Source organism: Corapipo altera, unplaced genomic scaffold, assembly GCF_003945725.1.
Source record: "Corapipo altera isolate COAL_440 unplaced genomic scaffold, ASM394572v1 61, whole genome shotgun sequence".
NCBI lineage: Eukaryota > Metazoa > Chordata > Aves > Passeriformes > Pipridae > Corapipo > Corapipo altera.
The window spans coordinates 2,999,090-3,016,777 of record NW_020884910.1 but is presented as its reverse complement, the minus strand read 5'-3'; the positions used below and the strand labels follow the sequence as shown (position 1 = coordinate 3,016,777).

Sequence of the window (17,688 nt, the reverse complement as noted above, 5' to 3'; positions counted from 1 at the left end):
CAGGCAGGATATAAAGAAAGCAAAGTATAAGGAGGAAAGGAGAGATGCTTCTCCCACTGCAGTGGCAGGGAACTGATGGACTCCAGGGAGACGCTTCTTTTCCCGCCCATCTAAAAACAGTGCCCCTCTGCTAGATAGGCTTCAACTGGCAGAGAGCAAATCATGACTTAGATTTTTTCCCAAAATCAATTAGACTCCTTCAGTGATAGAAGCAATTTGTGTGACTTTTAATCTTTTGCCAGCTCAGCCTGATCAGCACTTTTTGAAGAATATGGAGCCAATGTCTCTGCTAATCCAGGTAAATCAGCCATATCTGGAGACAGACAGACAGAGAGGGAAGGAAGGGAAGCTATTAAAACCAAAGAAGGCCCATTTCAGGACTAAAAGACATCAGTGAGGTACCTGATTTATAGGAGAAGAGTTGCCTTTCAGTCATTTTTAATGGAATATTATTAAAGGAAAATCAGGAGCTGTGAAACCTTTTGTGTCTCATCTCCTAATGTATTTATTTCTGCAGCAGAGAACCCTGTTAACCCCACCAGGTAATGTATTCCTTGGCTGGCACGGGTGGCAAGGTTGTCCCCTAGAAATTTTATTATGGAACAAACTCAGTTAAATATTTGCACATGAAAAGACTATCTCAAGGTTTCAGGGGTCTTAAATTTGTTTCCAAGGAAAACTGCTTAGTAGAGCTGCTGAATCTTCCTGCATGTGGCTACAAAATACCATAATTTTCACGTCTCTCTGGCTTTTTTTCCTTTGTCAACACAAATGAGTTTAGATAGATAGATGACTAGATGGATGCTTGCCTAAGGCAATGTCAGGCTCTGGGCAAAGTTTGGGTCGCACTTCTGAATTGCTTTCCCATAATTTTTCAAGCAGACTAATAGTTGAGGTTGTCATCATTGTAAGAAAGGCAAGTTCTACATAGCAAATGACACACAAGCCTCAATCCTACAGACACTCAAGCACCTATTTAGTTTTCTGTGCTGGAAACAGTCTTGCAGCAGTTGCTGACAATTCCCACAGGTGACTGTATTGAAGTGACAACCTCAGATTTGACTGATGGGTAAGACTTGGCTTTTTCCTGATATAGGGAAGGACTGTACAAGAGTGAAGATGTCTGTATTGGACATGTCCTTCGCTTTCTTCATTCCTGTTGTCAGTCCATTCTTAACTCCTTCTCAGTAATACTTTCTAATACATGCTAACATACTTCCAGAGTTGAAAAAACACTTTTTCATTGGATTCCCAATTGCATGAGAGAAGGTTCCTAGAGGTACCCACCTTCTTGGCTAACAGTGGTCAAGGGAGTGCATGCAAAACTCAAGGCATTTTGCTATTGCATGAAATAATGAGCCATGTGCCTTCAAAGGCTTTGTGGATATAGGTCAGCTAGTTGCATGTATGTATCTTTACACTTTCCTGTAAGGTGTTTCCATAAAAATTAATCACCACCTAGGGTCATTGGTTTCAGCCAGAACAGGGGCACAGTGAGGAGTGTGTTTACATTCAGGTACTGCCTCCTCAAAAAAAGAAGAATCTGTAAAAACACAAATTTGATTTTATAAGATCAGAGAAGAGAACATCCCAGTGCTTTCCTTTTTATTGTACTAGGTCTTCTCAGCAGGCTTTGTTTAAACAGCATGAAAGTAGCTATAACCAAATTAGGCAAAATCTGGTAGTAGCCTGATTAGGAAGGTATAAGTTGCCTTCTTCCAGGTCCTCCCACAGCATGCCTGCTGAATGAGATTCAGTGCGGCTTAGCGACGTGTGTCATCGTTCATGTGTGGGCACACTGAGAGAAACCCTGCCATTATGCTTCTTTGAAAGTTTTTGTTCAGCAAAGCTGTAAATGACAACACAAGTTAAAACCTGATGGAGAACCAAGACCTCAAGCAAACCAAAAAGCCAGGTTACGGTCTTAGTATCACTGGAGTAAAGCTGACATGAAAATAGCTATTGTCACTTCTAAGTGCACACTGGTATATCACAGCCAGACTCTGGTCTTCTCCTGGAAGGTCCATGCATGCTTACACAGGCATGGATTTTGCAGCCCTGTGTGTGTATTGGCAGAGAGCAGTTTCTTGTGATACTTTAGTAACATCTCGTTCTGGTTCATGATTAGTGTTTTGGTGCAACCATATTAAACACAGGTCCGTTTAAATTCTTCTCAGGTTTTTTACATGTGGCTGTGTGTGCTGAAATTGTGATGCTTTCGGAGCATATGGTGAGCTTGAGATAGAGCTGACCTGCCAAGGGTATATTTCATCAAACAGTGATGCAGAAGTCTAAACAGATAGTTGGGATTGGTGCAGTCATTTTAGGATCCCATTTACATGGGCCACAAGAGCTGTCAGATATTCTGATATTCTGTTTCTGGACTTTGTATTTTTGCTGGGCAGCAAAGCTCTGGCCCAGCAGATTCAATGGAAAATTTCCTAGTGGGCTTTGGAGAGATATTCTCACTGAAAGGGCTACATTCAAACCTGTTGGACAAATGGATATCTTTCCCCAAATGGCAAAGGGATGATCTTGCAGAAGTTTTCCATTAGCAAATTTCAGATAGTCAAAAGGTTCTCTTTTTTTTTAACCAGAAGACATTCCTCCATGTGAAAAGTCTTTTCTTTTCTTTTGAGAAAAAAAAAAAGATTAGATCCTTAACTAATTTAGAAACTGAAATTTCCATTTAAAAAGTATTTCAAAACCCAATTTTCAAGCAGATGCAGATCCATTCTTTCTCAAATCCAAAGATCATGGCACATATTCATCGACAGTTGCAGTTGTCTTCCCAGCCTCTCTGTCCTACACCTCCCCCCAGGAGAGAGCATGTGAGAGACCAGACCTGTTCCTTAATCCCAGCAAAACTGTGTGTGCTGCAGCTGGTCCCCAAAGACTATTGTACCATGTAAACTGACTATGCACAAAATATACTGATATACTGTGTATTTTTCTTAATATAGTATTTCCTTTAATACCCTCTCACACCCCCCTCTTTCTTCCATGCTTTTCTCCAAGGGCTCATAAGCCTTTTTAATTTTAGGTTTTCATTTTGTTTTGGTAGATTATGTTTTGTTTATTGCTTTCTGTCCCTCTGAGGTTCCCATACAAGACTTAGCTTCATGTGGCTTTTATTTGAAGAAAGTCCAAGCTTGCCTCTCTCCTAACCTCACTGGGTTTTCTTTTTTTGTGTGTTTTGGGTTTTTGTTTGGTTGGTTTTGTTCTGTTTGTGTTTTTTGTAGCCAGGAATCCCTTGGGCCTCTAACCTGAATTTTGACATGGGACAATGGTCTGTCATCTCTGGTGTGCTTCTAGAGATGGGGAAGAATAAGCATTATTGTGCAGCGGTTGTTTAATTAAAAGTGGAATGTGTATATTCAGAGGCGGGTATATCATTTGTGCACATATATATGTGTGCACATTGTGTAAGTTTCTTGCTGATAATTGCTTTGAGCCTCTTTCTTGCTTTCCTGAGCTGACATTCACTGTTCACTGTTTGCTACAGGGGAAAGAAAAGCAGGGAGCACACAGAAATGTCACAGCTGAGAGGGTTTCTGTAATCCTCCAACATATGTTCAACATTAAAGCTCCTTCAGCAAGTCTGATGTGCTCACAGTCATCATGGGACCAGCAGTTAAAGCGCCCCAGTGCTGCCAGGAAAACGTTATCCTGGCCCTAATTGAGAGCGACTTAACTAATGTTTCATTTCCTAATTAGTCCTTGTCAGCCGCTGGAAGGCCGTGGATGCTGCTGGTGGCACGGGGCCCATCTCTGCTGTAATTGAAGTTGTTCTGACAGTCTAGGGCTTTGGGGTGATCCATAAAGTAGGGCTGATGGTTCGGGACCAAACTGGGTGGAATAGGAGAGAGGGTCAAGCATCAGCTGAGACACACTGTGAGCATGCTCTGCCAAACCTGAATGGTCGCGAATCAACTCTGAAATGACAGAGATGACAGAGAAACAGTGAGGGAATGAGGGCATCACTCTGTGCTGTGCTCAGTGGGAGCGCAGCTGGCTGGAGAGACCTAGCCAAAGGGAGCTGCTGGGACCAAATGGAAGTGAGGAGAAGATCCTTTCCTGGAGAGGAGCTAATGGACAAGGACAGGCCAACCACAAGGAATGCTGTGCTCATCTTCAGAGCACAGGGCAAGTGTTTTGCCATGAACTTGAATCTTAGAGCAGTGAAGAACTGTATCTTCCTTAAGAGGTTTTTGCCTCTTCTTCGTCATTGTTGTTCTTTGGCATGAGTTTGGTGGAATGTACTCAGCCTCCTTCACTTTTGAGCGCCATGGCTGAGCTCTTACCTTCCTTCCCACCACTGTCTATCCTCTGTCTCTCCTGGGACAGGGCATCCACATGGCTTTATTGTTGATGTGCCAGCAATAGAACCAACACACAAGACAGGAGCACCCTCCTGCCATGCTGGCGCTGTGTCACATCAGCCTGGGACAGGGTGTTTGCCTAGTGGTTGAAAAACAACTTCTAGAACCCCCTTCCAAGTGGAGATAGGATAGAATGAGGATCTGAGCTTGAGATCAGATTTTAACTAGAAAGAAATGGTTTGTGGTTGCTCAGCAGAGGGATTGTTGTACCTTCACAGAAATTGTTTGCCAAAACCCTTGGTAAACAGTGGGCTGGGATGCATCTGGTGAAGGAACCTGGCTCATCACACAAATCCCAAGGGTTGTGAAGTGGAGCATCTGGGCACCCTGGACTTGGCAGACACAGCTGGCAGGCACTCAAAGGACAAGTGGGCAACAGGAGGCCTGCAAGAGGGAGAAACAGGCAGTGTCAGCTTTGAGGCTCACAGACAGTGCATGGTCACTTGCTGACCTTCTCCAGCCAGCCAGCCCCATCTGTTCCCCTCCAGCTCTGGGAAATGGGGTGGATGGGATAAAAGCTTCTCCGCAGTGCCACTGTGCTGACTGCTGGGCCTCGGGTCCCATGGCAGTGCTGGCTGCATGCTGGGCTGTTGCAGTTCTGTACCTCAAGAAGTCATGACCCTCACAATGGGGGTCAGCAGCTCACAGACAAGAGGTACATGAGGTACATGTGAAGTTTAGCAGGCAGTGGTAACAGAGATACAATGATTCCCTTAAACCAGGATAAATCCCTGCCTCTCCTTGCTGACAGTGGTGACACTTTCTTTGCTCTAGGGCTCTAAGTCTCTACCCAAAGCCTTTTAAGGAAGGACAAGCTATAGAAAACACTACATTCTCCAAGGATACCTGCCTTTTGTGGGTTGGAAGTGGAAGGTGACATCAGGGAAACAACCCCAGCAGGTCCAGCATACATAATTTGGCATACAAAGATTCATACAAAGAATGAGGTACTGCACAGTCCACTGGGTCAGCTGATACAGTGTGCTGCTGTAGCTACCATGTAGGGCCCCTCACTGTCCCCAAACCATGGTGAGATGGCTCCCTGGCTACCCCAGATCACACAGGCCCTTCCTGTAGTGCACAGGTGTCAGGACAAATCTCGGGGTGTATGTGCAAGTACCATGGTGATTAAGTAAAACTCAACAAAGCTGAATAGACTCCCTCAATTAATATATTCAGTGATCCATGCTGTGAATGGACAAGAAAGCATGGACTTGTAGCACAGCATCAGCTGAAAGGAGAGGGCTGGCACTTGGCACCAGATGGTGTAATGACATGGTAGGAGAAGAGGAATTGAAGTGTGCTTGTCTATACTCAATATACACATCTTAGAATCATAGAACAGTTTGGGTTGGACGGGATCCTTTAAGATCTTCTAGTTTAACACACCTGGCAATGAGCAGGGAATGCAATAAGAATCTTTTCCCAGAGACTCTCCTGTTTCCTACCAAGAACCCCATAAAGGAAAAAATGGGCTTTAGGATACATGTGAAGCCCCACTGTGTATGTAATTTCCATAGCAAGCCACTCACATTATATAGCTCACTCCTGGCACCTGCCCAGGTGATTTCTTCTTTCGTACTGATGAAGTTGCTCGACCTTGGTGCCCTCTGTGAAGCTGTGAACTTGAAGGCAGCATAATAAATTCCCACCTCATCCCAGGTGCCTGTCAGCCTGAAGCTCCCGCAGTAAGGTGAAGGGGGAAAGAGGGGGATCATGTCTCTTTACCAAAGCAGGCTGGCTCTCTAATGCCCCATTAGCATACCACACACAAGCATTCAGCTTTTAATTAGTTACGTGGTGTGATAATTAAGTAATATTTCTCCACAATTTTCCTCTTGTGTGGAGCAGAGGGGAAGGGGGATGGTGCCTGTTGGGGATGGGGGTTAAGGTTGTTTTAACGTTGTAAGTAATTGTGACCCCAAGGAGAAGCAGAAGCAAAATGCAAGCACTCCCTTCGAGAGTGGTGGAAGCCCCAAGCTGTGCTCTCTCATGTCTCCCCTCCCATTCCCCCTGGCATGGTCTTACCCTCCTTCTGTCAGCAAAGTGCTCAGTGGGTAATAACACATCCTCTGGAACATCCTTCTCTCCATCTCAGTGTATGCAGCTTCAGATCCTGGTGGGCTGATGAAGAGCTACCCTCCTGCCTGGATTCGAAGCTGTTTTTATGTAGGGGACTGTTAGGGAGACGCTGAAGAAGAAAGCTCTGGATGGGGGAGAATTACAGGCCTTTCCAGAGCTGGGGAGCTGTATGCAACGCAAAGGTGAAATAATCAAAAAGGTGTTTCATGGTGACATGGCAGAAAAATGTGTTGGAAGGCCAGAGCTAGGAGAGGGGAAGCTCTGCACAATGAAGTTTGTGTCAGATTTGGTGCTGCAACATGTGTGGTAAGGAAAAACAGCTTTCCTACCATCAGGAACAGTGAAGGCCTATGCCTAGCTGCAGCAGGGCAAATGTGTCCTCCTCAGCTGGGAATCTCTTACCGGAGAGCAGAACAGGTGTAACTGATCTATGCAAAGCAGTGGCAGAAATAAAATAAAGCCTATTACCAAAGCAGGCTGTTGTTTCAGCAGCGTGCATGCCATTGGGCTGCTTATGACAGGGAAACAGATGGTAATTCTGCGAGCCCTGCACATCCTGGCATACGTGTAGATTCAAAGAGTTACTGCATCAGGGAAGAGGCAGATGCAAGTTTGTTGGGATATGAAATAACATACAATTTCCTAATGAATTCAACAGCTATACCATCCCTCAATCAGGTCAGAATTATCTCCGTTAAACATGTCCCCACTTTCCAATAGGAAACTCAAGTGAAAATGAACCCTAAAATATGGTGGGTTTATCTATTCTTAAACTGTGTAGAAGCAAAGATTGAGGTACATCTTTGAAATAAGCTCCAGAAAAATCTTTGAAAAATTATCCATCAGTCTTCAGATCAACAAGGCAAAATAAATATCTTTTAGGCCTATTAGGATATCACTACCAAAACCATGCCCTAGGGCTTTCGTCTGCTGAGGTGAGTTGCAGTGCATGAATTTGCTTGCTCGCCCTGGCACATCAGGCACTCCTGCCTTATCCGAGAGGGAGGGATTTATGTCCTCAGAGTGTCAAACTCAGTGGATGCTGAGGCACAGGTACATTTTGTCCTTGTAGTAAACTTTTGGTGGACAGTCTGTGCTCTTTCACTGACTATTGCTAAACTTCTCGTTTTCACTCCAGTCTGTTCCTAACCAGGCGAGGGGACATCTTCTCCAGGGCAGCTTGAAATGTGACACTGTTTGGACAGCTGTGTCTTTGCTGCCATGGGAGAAGCTGTCTGTCCGTGTCAGTGGCCAAAAGCTGTTCCAGAGGGCTCTTCTCCATGCCATGGAGAGAGGCTTTCTAGGAGGCAGTTTAACAAAGGTTGATTGAAAAAACGAAGTGTCACATCTCCTGTCACTGGCTTGTACTGTGTACAAGAGGGCAGGGGACACTGAGTATCCATGGAACCCTATACAGGTGGGCATGGGAGCTGAACAAAGAGTTGCAGAGCCTTTACGCGCCACTGAGCTTAGGTTGTTGTGGTGGTGGCTCAATTTCCTGTTGTTGGGCAACTCTGAGGGTGAGACCAGTGCTTTGCATCCTTCCTGCTCTCCCGGACCTGCCTCCCACCTGGGCCAGTACCCCTCTCTCTGCCCCACTCTCCTAGCCCTGGATATATTTTATCCCAAGACTGTCATTCCTGCCCAAATGTGTTATGATACATGAAAGCATCCAGTGGGAGAATCATCTGCAATTATCAGAATACTTTCTTCCATTGACGAAGCTCAGCTTGGAATTTGGAGTACAAGACATAAAAGACCAATAGAATAGAGCTTGATTGATAGCTGGCATGATTGCAAAACTACAGTACCTGCATCCAGCCAGCTATAAATTGTACCACGGTGCCTATCAGCTAGCTTCTCTTGAAACATTTGATTAGAGCTTCTTTCAGCCACCCTTGGCCCTCCCCAGCTGCTAGGGAAAGGGCTTTTGAGGGAAAAAACCTTACGTGATTTGAGCTGAAATCATGTCCTAAATATTTGAAGTGACATGAATTGAACACCCACATTTATTTTTTTTTTGTAGTCCTGAAACTGGCTACTAGAACTGCTTTGCAAAATGATTGAGTGTTCAATAGCCAAGGCATAAAAATTGCTTGCCCAAAATAAAAGGACAGAAATGCCAAAAGATTGTTTTTGAAGAAGAGGATTTTTTTCCCTTTTTTTTTTGTGGTTTTCATCTGGTCAGTGGCATTGGCATTTGAGCAAATCGTTGATTTTTGTTGTATCCCTCATCCTGGCATCCCTGGGGAAGAAGGCAGCTGATTTCCTCACTGAGTTGGAACCTGGCTGCCCTCATGTCCCATTGGGAAGCACTGTAGTGATGTCACAGAGGCACTTGTGAGCTCAGACACAGCCCTCACTCTCTTGGGCATCATTCCACACTCACGAGGCAACGCAAGAATCTTCACATGGCACATCACTGTGACATACAGATGCAGCAGCTTGTTCCTTCCATGGTGAGACTTCCTTGGAGACTGTCTTCACTGGGCTTTCAGGCATGCTGTAGCGGGCCAGTGAGTGTTGCCCCATCCCCCAGAGGAGGTCATCAGTAGAACAGGGAGTTGAACCCCATACAGGTTTCTGCATCCTGTTCTTCCCTCTCGCTGCTACAGAGAGAGCTCTGGGCTGAGGAGCATCCAACCCATGTGAATGTGAGTCACGTTTTGCTAAGCTGTGCACCTATGTGAGCGTACTACCAAGTTTAAATGACAATGGGCAGAGACCTCCCACGCAGAGCTGTCAGGGTAGCGTTTATTTATTTATTTATTCTCCTTTTGATAATTTAGTTTAAATCAATGTGACACACACTAGTATGTTTTCCAGTATAAATCAACACCAAAATATAGTTCTGTCCTTGTTATGTGTACAGGCTGGCATATCCTTCTGCTTGGCAGAGAGGGCTCCAGGGGCCTGACAATGAAACTTCCCTGGGGGAAGACACTTTTGCATTCACTTCCCAAATTGTCTATTGCCTCTGCAAGCACTTTTTCTTTTACTAATGAGAATAATAAGCTTTCATGTAGAGACACTTGCAACATGTGTTTACTGCTGTGAAAGAATTTAGATAGAGGCTTAAAGAAAAGCAAAATAGGGTATTGTCTAGGATATCTCCTTGAGAACAATGTCAGTTTAAGTAAGGGAACTCGGGATTGTTGAGTATACTTGAACTTGGTTGTGGGGTTCTTTTGATGGAAGCAGAAATGAAATAAAACCACTTAGCAGCTTTGAATCAAAATGCTGGTTACATTTGGCAGAAATCTGTGAATCGAATTATTCTGGTATGTGGAGCTATTAAGCAAAACCTGAATACATTTCTCAGTGCTTGAGAATTTGAATGGGAAAGGAAGTAAATACCACTCCACTTCGATGGAACAGAACTGCAGAGGAGGGGAAGGATTTTCACAAGCTGACTCAAAAGGCCAGTGTCCAGCTTGAGGCTTCCAATTCTTTTTCTGTTTCCTACTTTTCACAACACTCATGAATTTCCATATCAAGACCCCAAACCAATGACATTTCAGCATGACACTCATGCCAAATGAGCAGAGAGCACAAGGACTTAGAAGGGGAGAATGATGGGTCTGCCGTTTTCCTTGCAGAACCCTTTTGCAGCCCTCAATGGAGCTCTTCCAAATGGAAAGATACAGGTCAAGAAAGGGCTTGCTGGCTGGTTTTCTCATGGAAAATAGGGCAAATAACTGCCACCCACCCACATCAGTGTGGAGCAGGTGAAAGGAAAACTAGGCTTTAACAACCAGCAGCTTTAACTGCAGCTTTGTCAAGGAGACCTGTCCTCTAAGATCTTTGGGATAACACAATAGGCACAGCAGTGGGGGGTGAAGAAACAAACCCTACAGAATTTGGGCTGTGGCCTCTTGCCCTCATGTCCTCAGGAAATGGCTTGTTCAGCACAGCTCACAAGCCTATTTTGCCTTCCAGGCACCTCAACACCAGGAAGATGCAGACAAATCGTAGAGAATCTGGAGAAGCACAGCTAGCATGATTAAAGGGCTGAAGGATTGACTTATTAGGGAAGAAGATTAAAGGAGCTAAATATGGTGAGGTTGGCTAAGTGGCAACTTAAGACGGGACATGAATGATAACAATCTACCAGCTTTTGAAGGAAGGGAACAGCTAGGAGAGAGAAAGAAGAGGAATTGACAAATCTGGTTCAAGGGGTGAACAGTAACTGACCGAGCATGTGATAATTGAGGTCCAATAACAAACAAACAAAAAATCCCAATCAAAATACTAGATAGCTGATGGGTATCTAAAAGGAAATAGACACTGAACTGTGAGTTGCATTTAAATAGATGTGTATGGTAAGAGCTGAACCCCATGCTCAACTAGTCTCCTGTGTCTTGGCTGTAGTCCACCAACACTACTAGCTCTGTCAGTAATTGCTCCTCCTCAGATCAGGGCTGCTAACACATGCAAGCATTAGAGTGAGAAGCCTGTCCTGGGCACTCCACATTCATCCTCACCGAGGTCAGATCTATTAGGAGTAGAAAACAGGGGCTGAGCTGATGATGTGGGGTGGGGAGGCTGCTCAAGAGCATCTCACAGTTCCCTTCCTGTCTCATTGTGGGGATCTTAGGTACTTAAATGTGCCATTAGCTTTGTAACTTTATCTTGCCAGTAGGATCAGGAATCAGATTAAAGATTTCACCTCCTCCTCATTTCCTTCCTGCTAGTTGCATGGCCATTGCACAGAGCATGTGCGGAGCTGCCAGAAATTCTGCCTGTTGAGAAACTTACTATAAAGACAGCGTGAAATGGAGGTGTCAGAAAGCTTCGTGCTGCTAATTAAGCTGGTGTGCACAGAAACATAACTGTTGTCAGTGTTTAATTCTGTATCGTGCCTTAAAGCTCTGTTGATGCAGCTCTCTCTGCCTGCCCTGCAGCCTCCCAGATCTCCTCACCCAGCACTTCTCTTGACAGCTCTGCCCGCGCCCCTGCCACCCACTGCTGCTGCATTTCATCCTCCTGTGTAGATGAGCTTCCCCAAAAAATCCCCTAGCACATCATCAGGGTGCTCTGCCCCCCTCTTGCTTAACAAAGTTTCCAAATGTCCCACAATAATATTTCTCAACCTGTCCTTGCAAGGATGACAAGCTGTCTCTTGGATGGGTCCTTTGCTTTGCTGCTGGTAAACCTGAGGTGAATCCGTGGAGAAACTGAATATATATGTTTTGGAAGAGTGCCACAGATTTGGGCCTTGGCAGGGAAACGCCTGGGCTAAACTGTGTTCCAAAACAAGGTCCCTCAGGCACACTTTTTCACTATTGTCTGTGGAAGTCAGGTGTAAACAGACAGTATAATTTGCAAGAAAGAGGGAGATTGCAGTATTTCTGTCATCAGTAATAAGTGGCACAAGGCCCAGAGAAGGTGTTTTTCCTTGCACTGTGCTTGGGTTGCCAGTTCTTCTCAGCCCCTGTCTGTGCAGGCAGGCTCGCTGGAAAAGGATGATGCTGTGACTCCTTCCTGTGCTGTGGAGATGGTGCTTCTTCAACCCCACCTCTGCTCTGTTCGTCTTTCCTCTCCTCACTGTGGTACAAAGCATGCAGGTTTAGTGATGATCCAGCACTAGCTATGTTGCAGAGGGCAGTGCTGGCTTGTCTCTGGGTGTACTCTGTAGGTCTGCATAGTCAACCCTTCATAAGGTATAGATTTACTAGAATGAGAAAGGTTATAAGGGGAACTTCCTACTACATATCCAGCCCATGTTATATGTGCTTCCTCATTGCATGGTGCAGTACAGTCCTTCCACTGAGGCCAGGGCTTGGGCCACCTCTTGACACACAGGCAGAAATAACCAGTATTGCCTGTAATCCCCTGTCACTATAGATTATCTGTACAAACAAGAGGATGCTTGAGAAGTCGAGGCAGGCAGGATGTAGTGCCAGCAGAATACAATACGGAGGTGTGTTCCCATACAATAAGTTCTGCACGATTTGAAGCCAGCTCCCCCCCCCCTCCATGTGACCAAGTATACTTACTGCCTGCACCCTCCTCCCTCTGCCTCTCCTCTCTTGCACAGAGGCTGTTTTGCAGAAAACACCATGGGGAAAGCGGCTTTTGCTAAATGTTTTATAACGTGCCAGGGAACCTTTATCAAACATTTAATCCCAAACCTGGCTTTGAAGCAGGGAGGCATACAATTCCGTAATTAATTTTTTTTTTACCTTCTTTTGCTAATCGCTGATAAAAAGCTTAATTCTATTAACAACTCGACTTGACAAATTGCACCGTTCAACGGAAGCGTTTAGAAATTAATTACGCATTTTATTGCATTAGATCGGATAAACAGGGGAGGGCCGGCTGAGCAGGAGAGGAGCATCAGCGCAGGGCCCACCGTTGGGATGGTGGCCATTTTTTTCCCCGGCTCCCAGTGAGTGGTTTACATGGCTACAGAATTGCTGACGGGACTGTTTTCCTGTTTGTTTGTTCTCGTCTCTTTGCTGATTGCAAAAGTTCCACGTAGGAGAGTTTATTTTTGTAAAGGTGAATTGCAGAGCTATGGTGAAAATTCAGCTAAGCACAAATTTCTGTGCTGAACAGCCTCCAGGGGGGACAGCCAGGCTCAGTGAGTCCGAGGATAATGAGAATATGGGATATTGGAACATGCTATGAGGTGCAGCACCAGTGAAGTGTTGTGCATCACAAATGGGCAGATTGGGACAAAGGGAAGTCCAGTATGTCGTATGTACATCTGGCAAAAGAACCTCTGGGTTTTTAATACATGTATGTTCATAGATGTAGATGCACGTGTATTATCAGCATGCCTAGGTATATGCACACACATGCATATGCGTGTAGATACTAATACGTTCTCAAATTCTCTGGTGTAAAATTCAGAAACTATTCATAGTTTGTTGAAGATAGTCTAAAAAAATAGGGGAGATAAACCAAAATGGTGTGTGAGTTTTACCTACCATTCTACTGTACATACCTTCCCACAGGGAGATTTAAGGATATTACGATTCAGAGTTGCATTAGTGAGTGTCTGGGTCTGAGATGCAGTTTTCACTCTGGGTCCTGTTTTAAACCTTGTTGACATTTGGAAGAAGATTTGGGTTCAGTCCTGTTAACCTGGAATGCATGGATGGCATTTCTCCTTCCAGCTTTGCTGCCTGTGTGCTGGGTTGTTTTTTTCTCAACTTTGTTTTTATTTCTTAGAGGCACATAAATAACCTTTCTCCTTGGCTGTAATCCATATAGTTGTGACCCTGATGAGTTTCAGTCTGATTCTGGAAAAGGCAAGGAGAAGAAAATGAACTTCATTTCTCGCTGCTGCCTCGTTTCCCGTTCGTGGGCTGGGTAGACGTGGGTGCCTATAACCAGCCCTGTCAGCTGGCAAGCTTTTTCTCCAAGATGTGTGTGGACCAGGTTGCTTGTGTGCTCTGGAGCAGCTCCTGCTTCCTCCCCACAGGATCTGTCTGCAGCGAGAGGACACACACAGTGGGCAGCAAAACCTGTGTGGCAGAACAGAGATGCTTCAGGCCAGGTCGAGCCCTACCTTTATTCCCCCAGTGAGTCCAGGCACAACCTCAGGAGAGGGAGGCAGCAGGGATGGCTGTGTCCAGACCATCCAGGAGAAGACCTGCTCCCTTGGGGAGGCAGGGAGTGACCTGCCCACATTGCTGCAGATGCTTGCTGTAAAAAGCAGCTTGCTCCAGCCTGGTTTTTGGCCATTTTTATTCCCCAGCAGCCCGCACTACAGTGGCCTCTGCACTCAAATGCCCTGCTGCTGCCTCCCTCTGTCCTTTACTTAGTCTGCAGCTGGTGGCCAGAGCTCTGGAGCAGCAGTCACAGGATGCTCTCCTGACATCTATTTTCACAGTGCTTTGAAAAGACAGCAATTGAGGGCTCTGCTAGAGCTGCTCCCCTCGTTGTGGGAAGCAGTGGTGTGGGGAGATGGCCGAGGCACTGGGGAGCAGAGGGGTCGTGATTCCTTGGTGCATGTCTCTCTTTGGATGGCGAATTTCCTTTACTTTTTAGGCATCGATTCTAATTCTTCAGTTATGGGTAAGTTTATGCTTCCATTTTCAGGCTTATTTTTCGCTTTCTAACCTTTATTAGGAGGAACTAATTTGTTTGCATAGTGAGATGTTCAAAACGACGTAAGGGATGTCAAGAGGAGGAGGAATTTTTTTCTTCTTTTTTTTTTTTTCTCTCTCAGAAAATGCAGAATTACGAATATTCATGCTTTGGAAAAATCATACATTGAGTTCATCTTCTCTTATTGCATCTTGAGTCTTCTTGACTGAGGTGCTCTAAACAGCTTTGGCTTGCCAGAGCTCGTGACGTCAACACTCCTACACAGGTATTTTTCACAGGCAACAGCTGGAAACCAGAGGAGGGGAACCCAAGAAGGGTCATGGCCAGTTTTAAATAGAACTTATTAAGGAGGGCAGTATGTGGGGAGAGGAGACAAGGGGCTGTGGTGATCAAAGGCAGTCAGAGAGTAATCTAGTTGTGGGAGCATGAGAGAGGCAGAAACAGATATACAGATGGTGCACAGCACCTAAGAAAAAAACATGGTGAAGGAGTGAAAGAAAAATAAATAAAAGTTAATAGAGCTAAGCAGAAATACTGAGAGGAAAAATATAGTGCTTTTGAAAGAGGGAACAGAATGAACTTAGAAACAGGCAACAGGGACGCTGCAGAGAAAAAAAATATTAACAATAAAAGATAGATCACAGCATGTTAGATGGCAAGAAATAAACAGCAAGTTTATACAATTTCAAGAAAAACTGTTGAGTCAAAACGTGTAGAGGGAAAAGGGAGGGAGAGGAAAGAAGGCAAGGTGGGGAAAAAGAAATTCAAAGGCTCCTTTGTAAAGAATAATTAAGTGACTAAGGCATCAGTGCCAAATTACTATGGTACTCCAGGGGCTGAGACATTCAGCAATGAAACCTGTAGGGACTGCTGGGGAGGGGAGGCTGAACTGAGAGGGCCAAGAGACTGGTGGCAGCCTCCCAGCCCTCCCTCCCTGGGGGCTGCACAGCTGTGTGCTGCTGGTTTGGGTCCCTGCACAGCCCTGGCAACCCTCATGGCAGGGAGGAGAGGTTTAGGGAAGATGTGCCTGGAAAAAATGGGGAGAGGAGAAATACATCTGCCTCAATAAGCCTTCTGGCTGGGGGTTCTGTGCTGCTTTCAAGGCTCTATCTGCCCTTTGTGGGATGCTTCCTCTTGGCTTGCAAAGCCAAGCCCTACGTTTAGGGTGCAAGGCTAGTGTTACACAAGGCAGGAGCTAAGGGGGAATATGCCATTGGTGTCCAGTGAGGCAGGAGGAATTTATTAGTATTTAAAACTAAATCAATGCACTGCCTGAAAAAAATTATCCTTTTTCCCTGAATATTAATGTAAATTTGGCATATGATGATTTAAATTTAATTTAGTTGTATAGGATTCCTTCTCAGCCCTATGCATGAATGGACAAGTAATTTCGCAACATGACTTCATCCAGCCTTTGTGCTTGTAAAGCCATCAAAATGCATTCAGCCACAGGCCAGGATTTCCCCATCTCCTCTCTCCTCTGGTCCCCTGCTTTCCTTTACTGCCTTTACAACACTAAGCTTGATGGAGCATGGCAATGACAAATGTGAAAACAGTAAGCAAAAGATTTTCACCCTTGCAGAATGAACCCTAGCAAAACCATCCCTGCGTTCCTTGCTCAGGTTCCAGGAGCTATTAATAGAGGTCTGCGAAGGTTTATTAATTATACTATTATACCAGGCCTTCTTCAATATGAATAGCGTGCACATTCTGTTCCCATTTCCCCATGTTTTTCTATCATCTGAAAAGGCCTATGTTGGTGCAAAAACCTTTTAAAAGAGAAGGAAGCATAGCCAGGCAGGCACCTTCCAATGTGTCTGTCCCAGCCCCAGTGTAACCAAAAGACCTTTGTCCTGAGAACTAAGCCTGTGTTGACACTGTGGTTGTAGCTGGGCAAAACAGGGAAACTTGATGTCCCCAGGGTGTTGGGCAAATCAGACTTTCTTCTGAATTCTGATTCGTGCCAACTGACAGCTCCCTGGAAAACCCACAGGTGAAACACATCAGTAAGAGTTCATTATTTACAGGCCTGACACCTTGGAGTGCAGCTGAGCATCTTGGCTTCCATTAATAGAAGTCAACATGACCTGACAGGACTTTGATCTCCTGCAAATAACACGAGGTTTCGGCAGGCCAGCAGTGGCTGTAGGGCTTTGTGGGCAATTTACAAGGGACTCCTCAGGTTCCTTCACTGAAGAGCTTAGCCTTTAAGAGCATGATCCTGTAAACCTGTGCTTAGGCAACTAGCCCATTGAGTTTAATGGGATTACTTGCGTGAGCAAAGCTTTGTGAGACGCAGCCGTAAGGAGTGGTGGAAATGGATGGAGCTGCAACATTACTGTATAGCATGAGGGGGATGCATACAGCCCTGGCAATATATTTATTGCACTCACATGGATGTGGTTCATGTCACTTGGGAGGGGGTAAAGCCATTTGTGTCGCACGCTCCTGGAGTATGTTGAAGGCTAGATGGAGCAAAAAATGACATGGAAGTGGGGCTGGGATAGATTGGGACTGTTTGGACAGAGAGGATGCCAAGAAGGTAATCACTCTTGCGGAGCTGAGGAAACATGCATGATGGGTGGAGACGGGGGCATGAGTAAGGGTGGCACAGCCACGGAGAATGCCAAGACCATGACGGATGGTCCCTAAGACGGCTGAGGTATTGCCAAAATGGGATGGAGGGAGTTTTGCAATTATTTTGCTCTGATTCAAAATAAAATCTGGACTTGATGATGTTTGCAATCCTTCTGCCATTCCTCTCTGCAGGCAAGGCAGCTTGGGTGGAGCAAATACTACAAAAAGGAAATTGCTACTATGAGTATTTCTGTCAAAGGTAAATTTTAAGGGATCTGTTGGATGAGGAAATTTGCATTTTGTGCTGCCAACTATTGTCCGAGCCATAGGCTTTGATTTTTCCTGGCCCTTCGTTAGCTGAGTCAAGTTGGATAAATCACACATTGTTTTACCAAGCAAAATCTTTGAGTGGCCCACTCAAAGTAGGTGCTATCTCAGTCTAACTGTGTTGCTTCCCCAGCCTCTCAGCACATCATGCAGGCCATGAGCTGCACTGGGAAGCACTGGTGGTGCTGGTCTGCATTCTGCAGCTCCTCACATAAGCTCAGCCTTGGTTCATACACATGCCTGCACATTTTCCAGTGTT

At 45.2% G+C, this 17,688-nt stretch overlaps 1 protein-coding gene across 8 annotated transcripts in view; it reads left to right on the top strand.

The window, feature by feature from the left end:
* Positions 1–17,688, top strand: part of LSAMP (limbic system associated membrane protein) — a 1,002,030-nt gene that overhangs the window by 754,246 nt on the left and 230,096 nt on the right. The window contains exon 1 of one of the 8 annotated variants that reach the window (XM_027653699.1): positions 8,881–9,118. The exons of the other annotated variants lie outside the window; for them this stretch is intronic. Within the exon in view, the coding sequence (XP_027509500.1) occupies positions 9,117–9,118 (2 nt within the window). The 5' untranslated portion in view covers positions 8,881–9,116. Of the gene's footprint in view, positions 1–8,880; positions 9,119–17,688 lie in introns of those variants that run through there. 8 annotated transcript variants of the gene reach the window in all.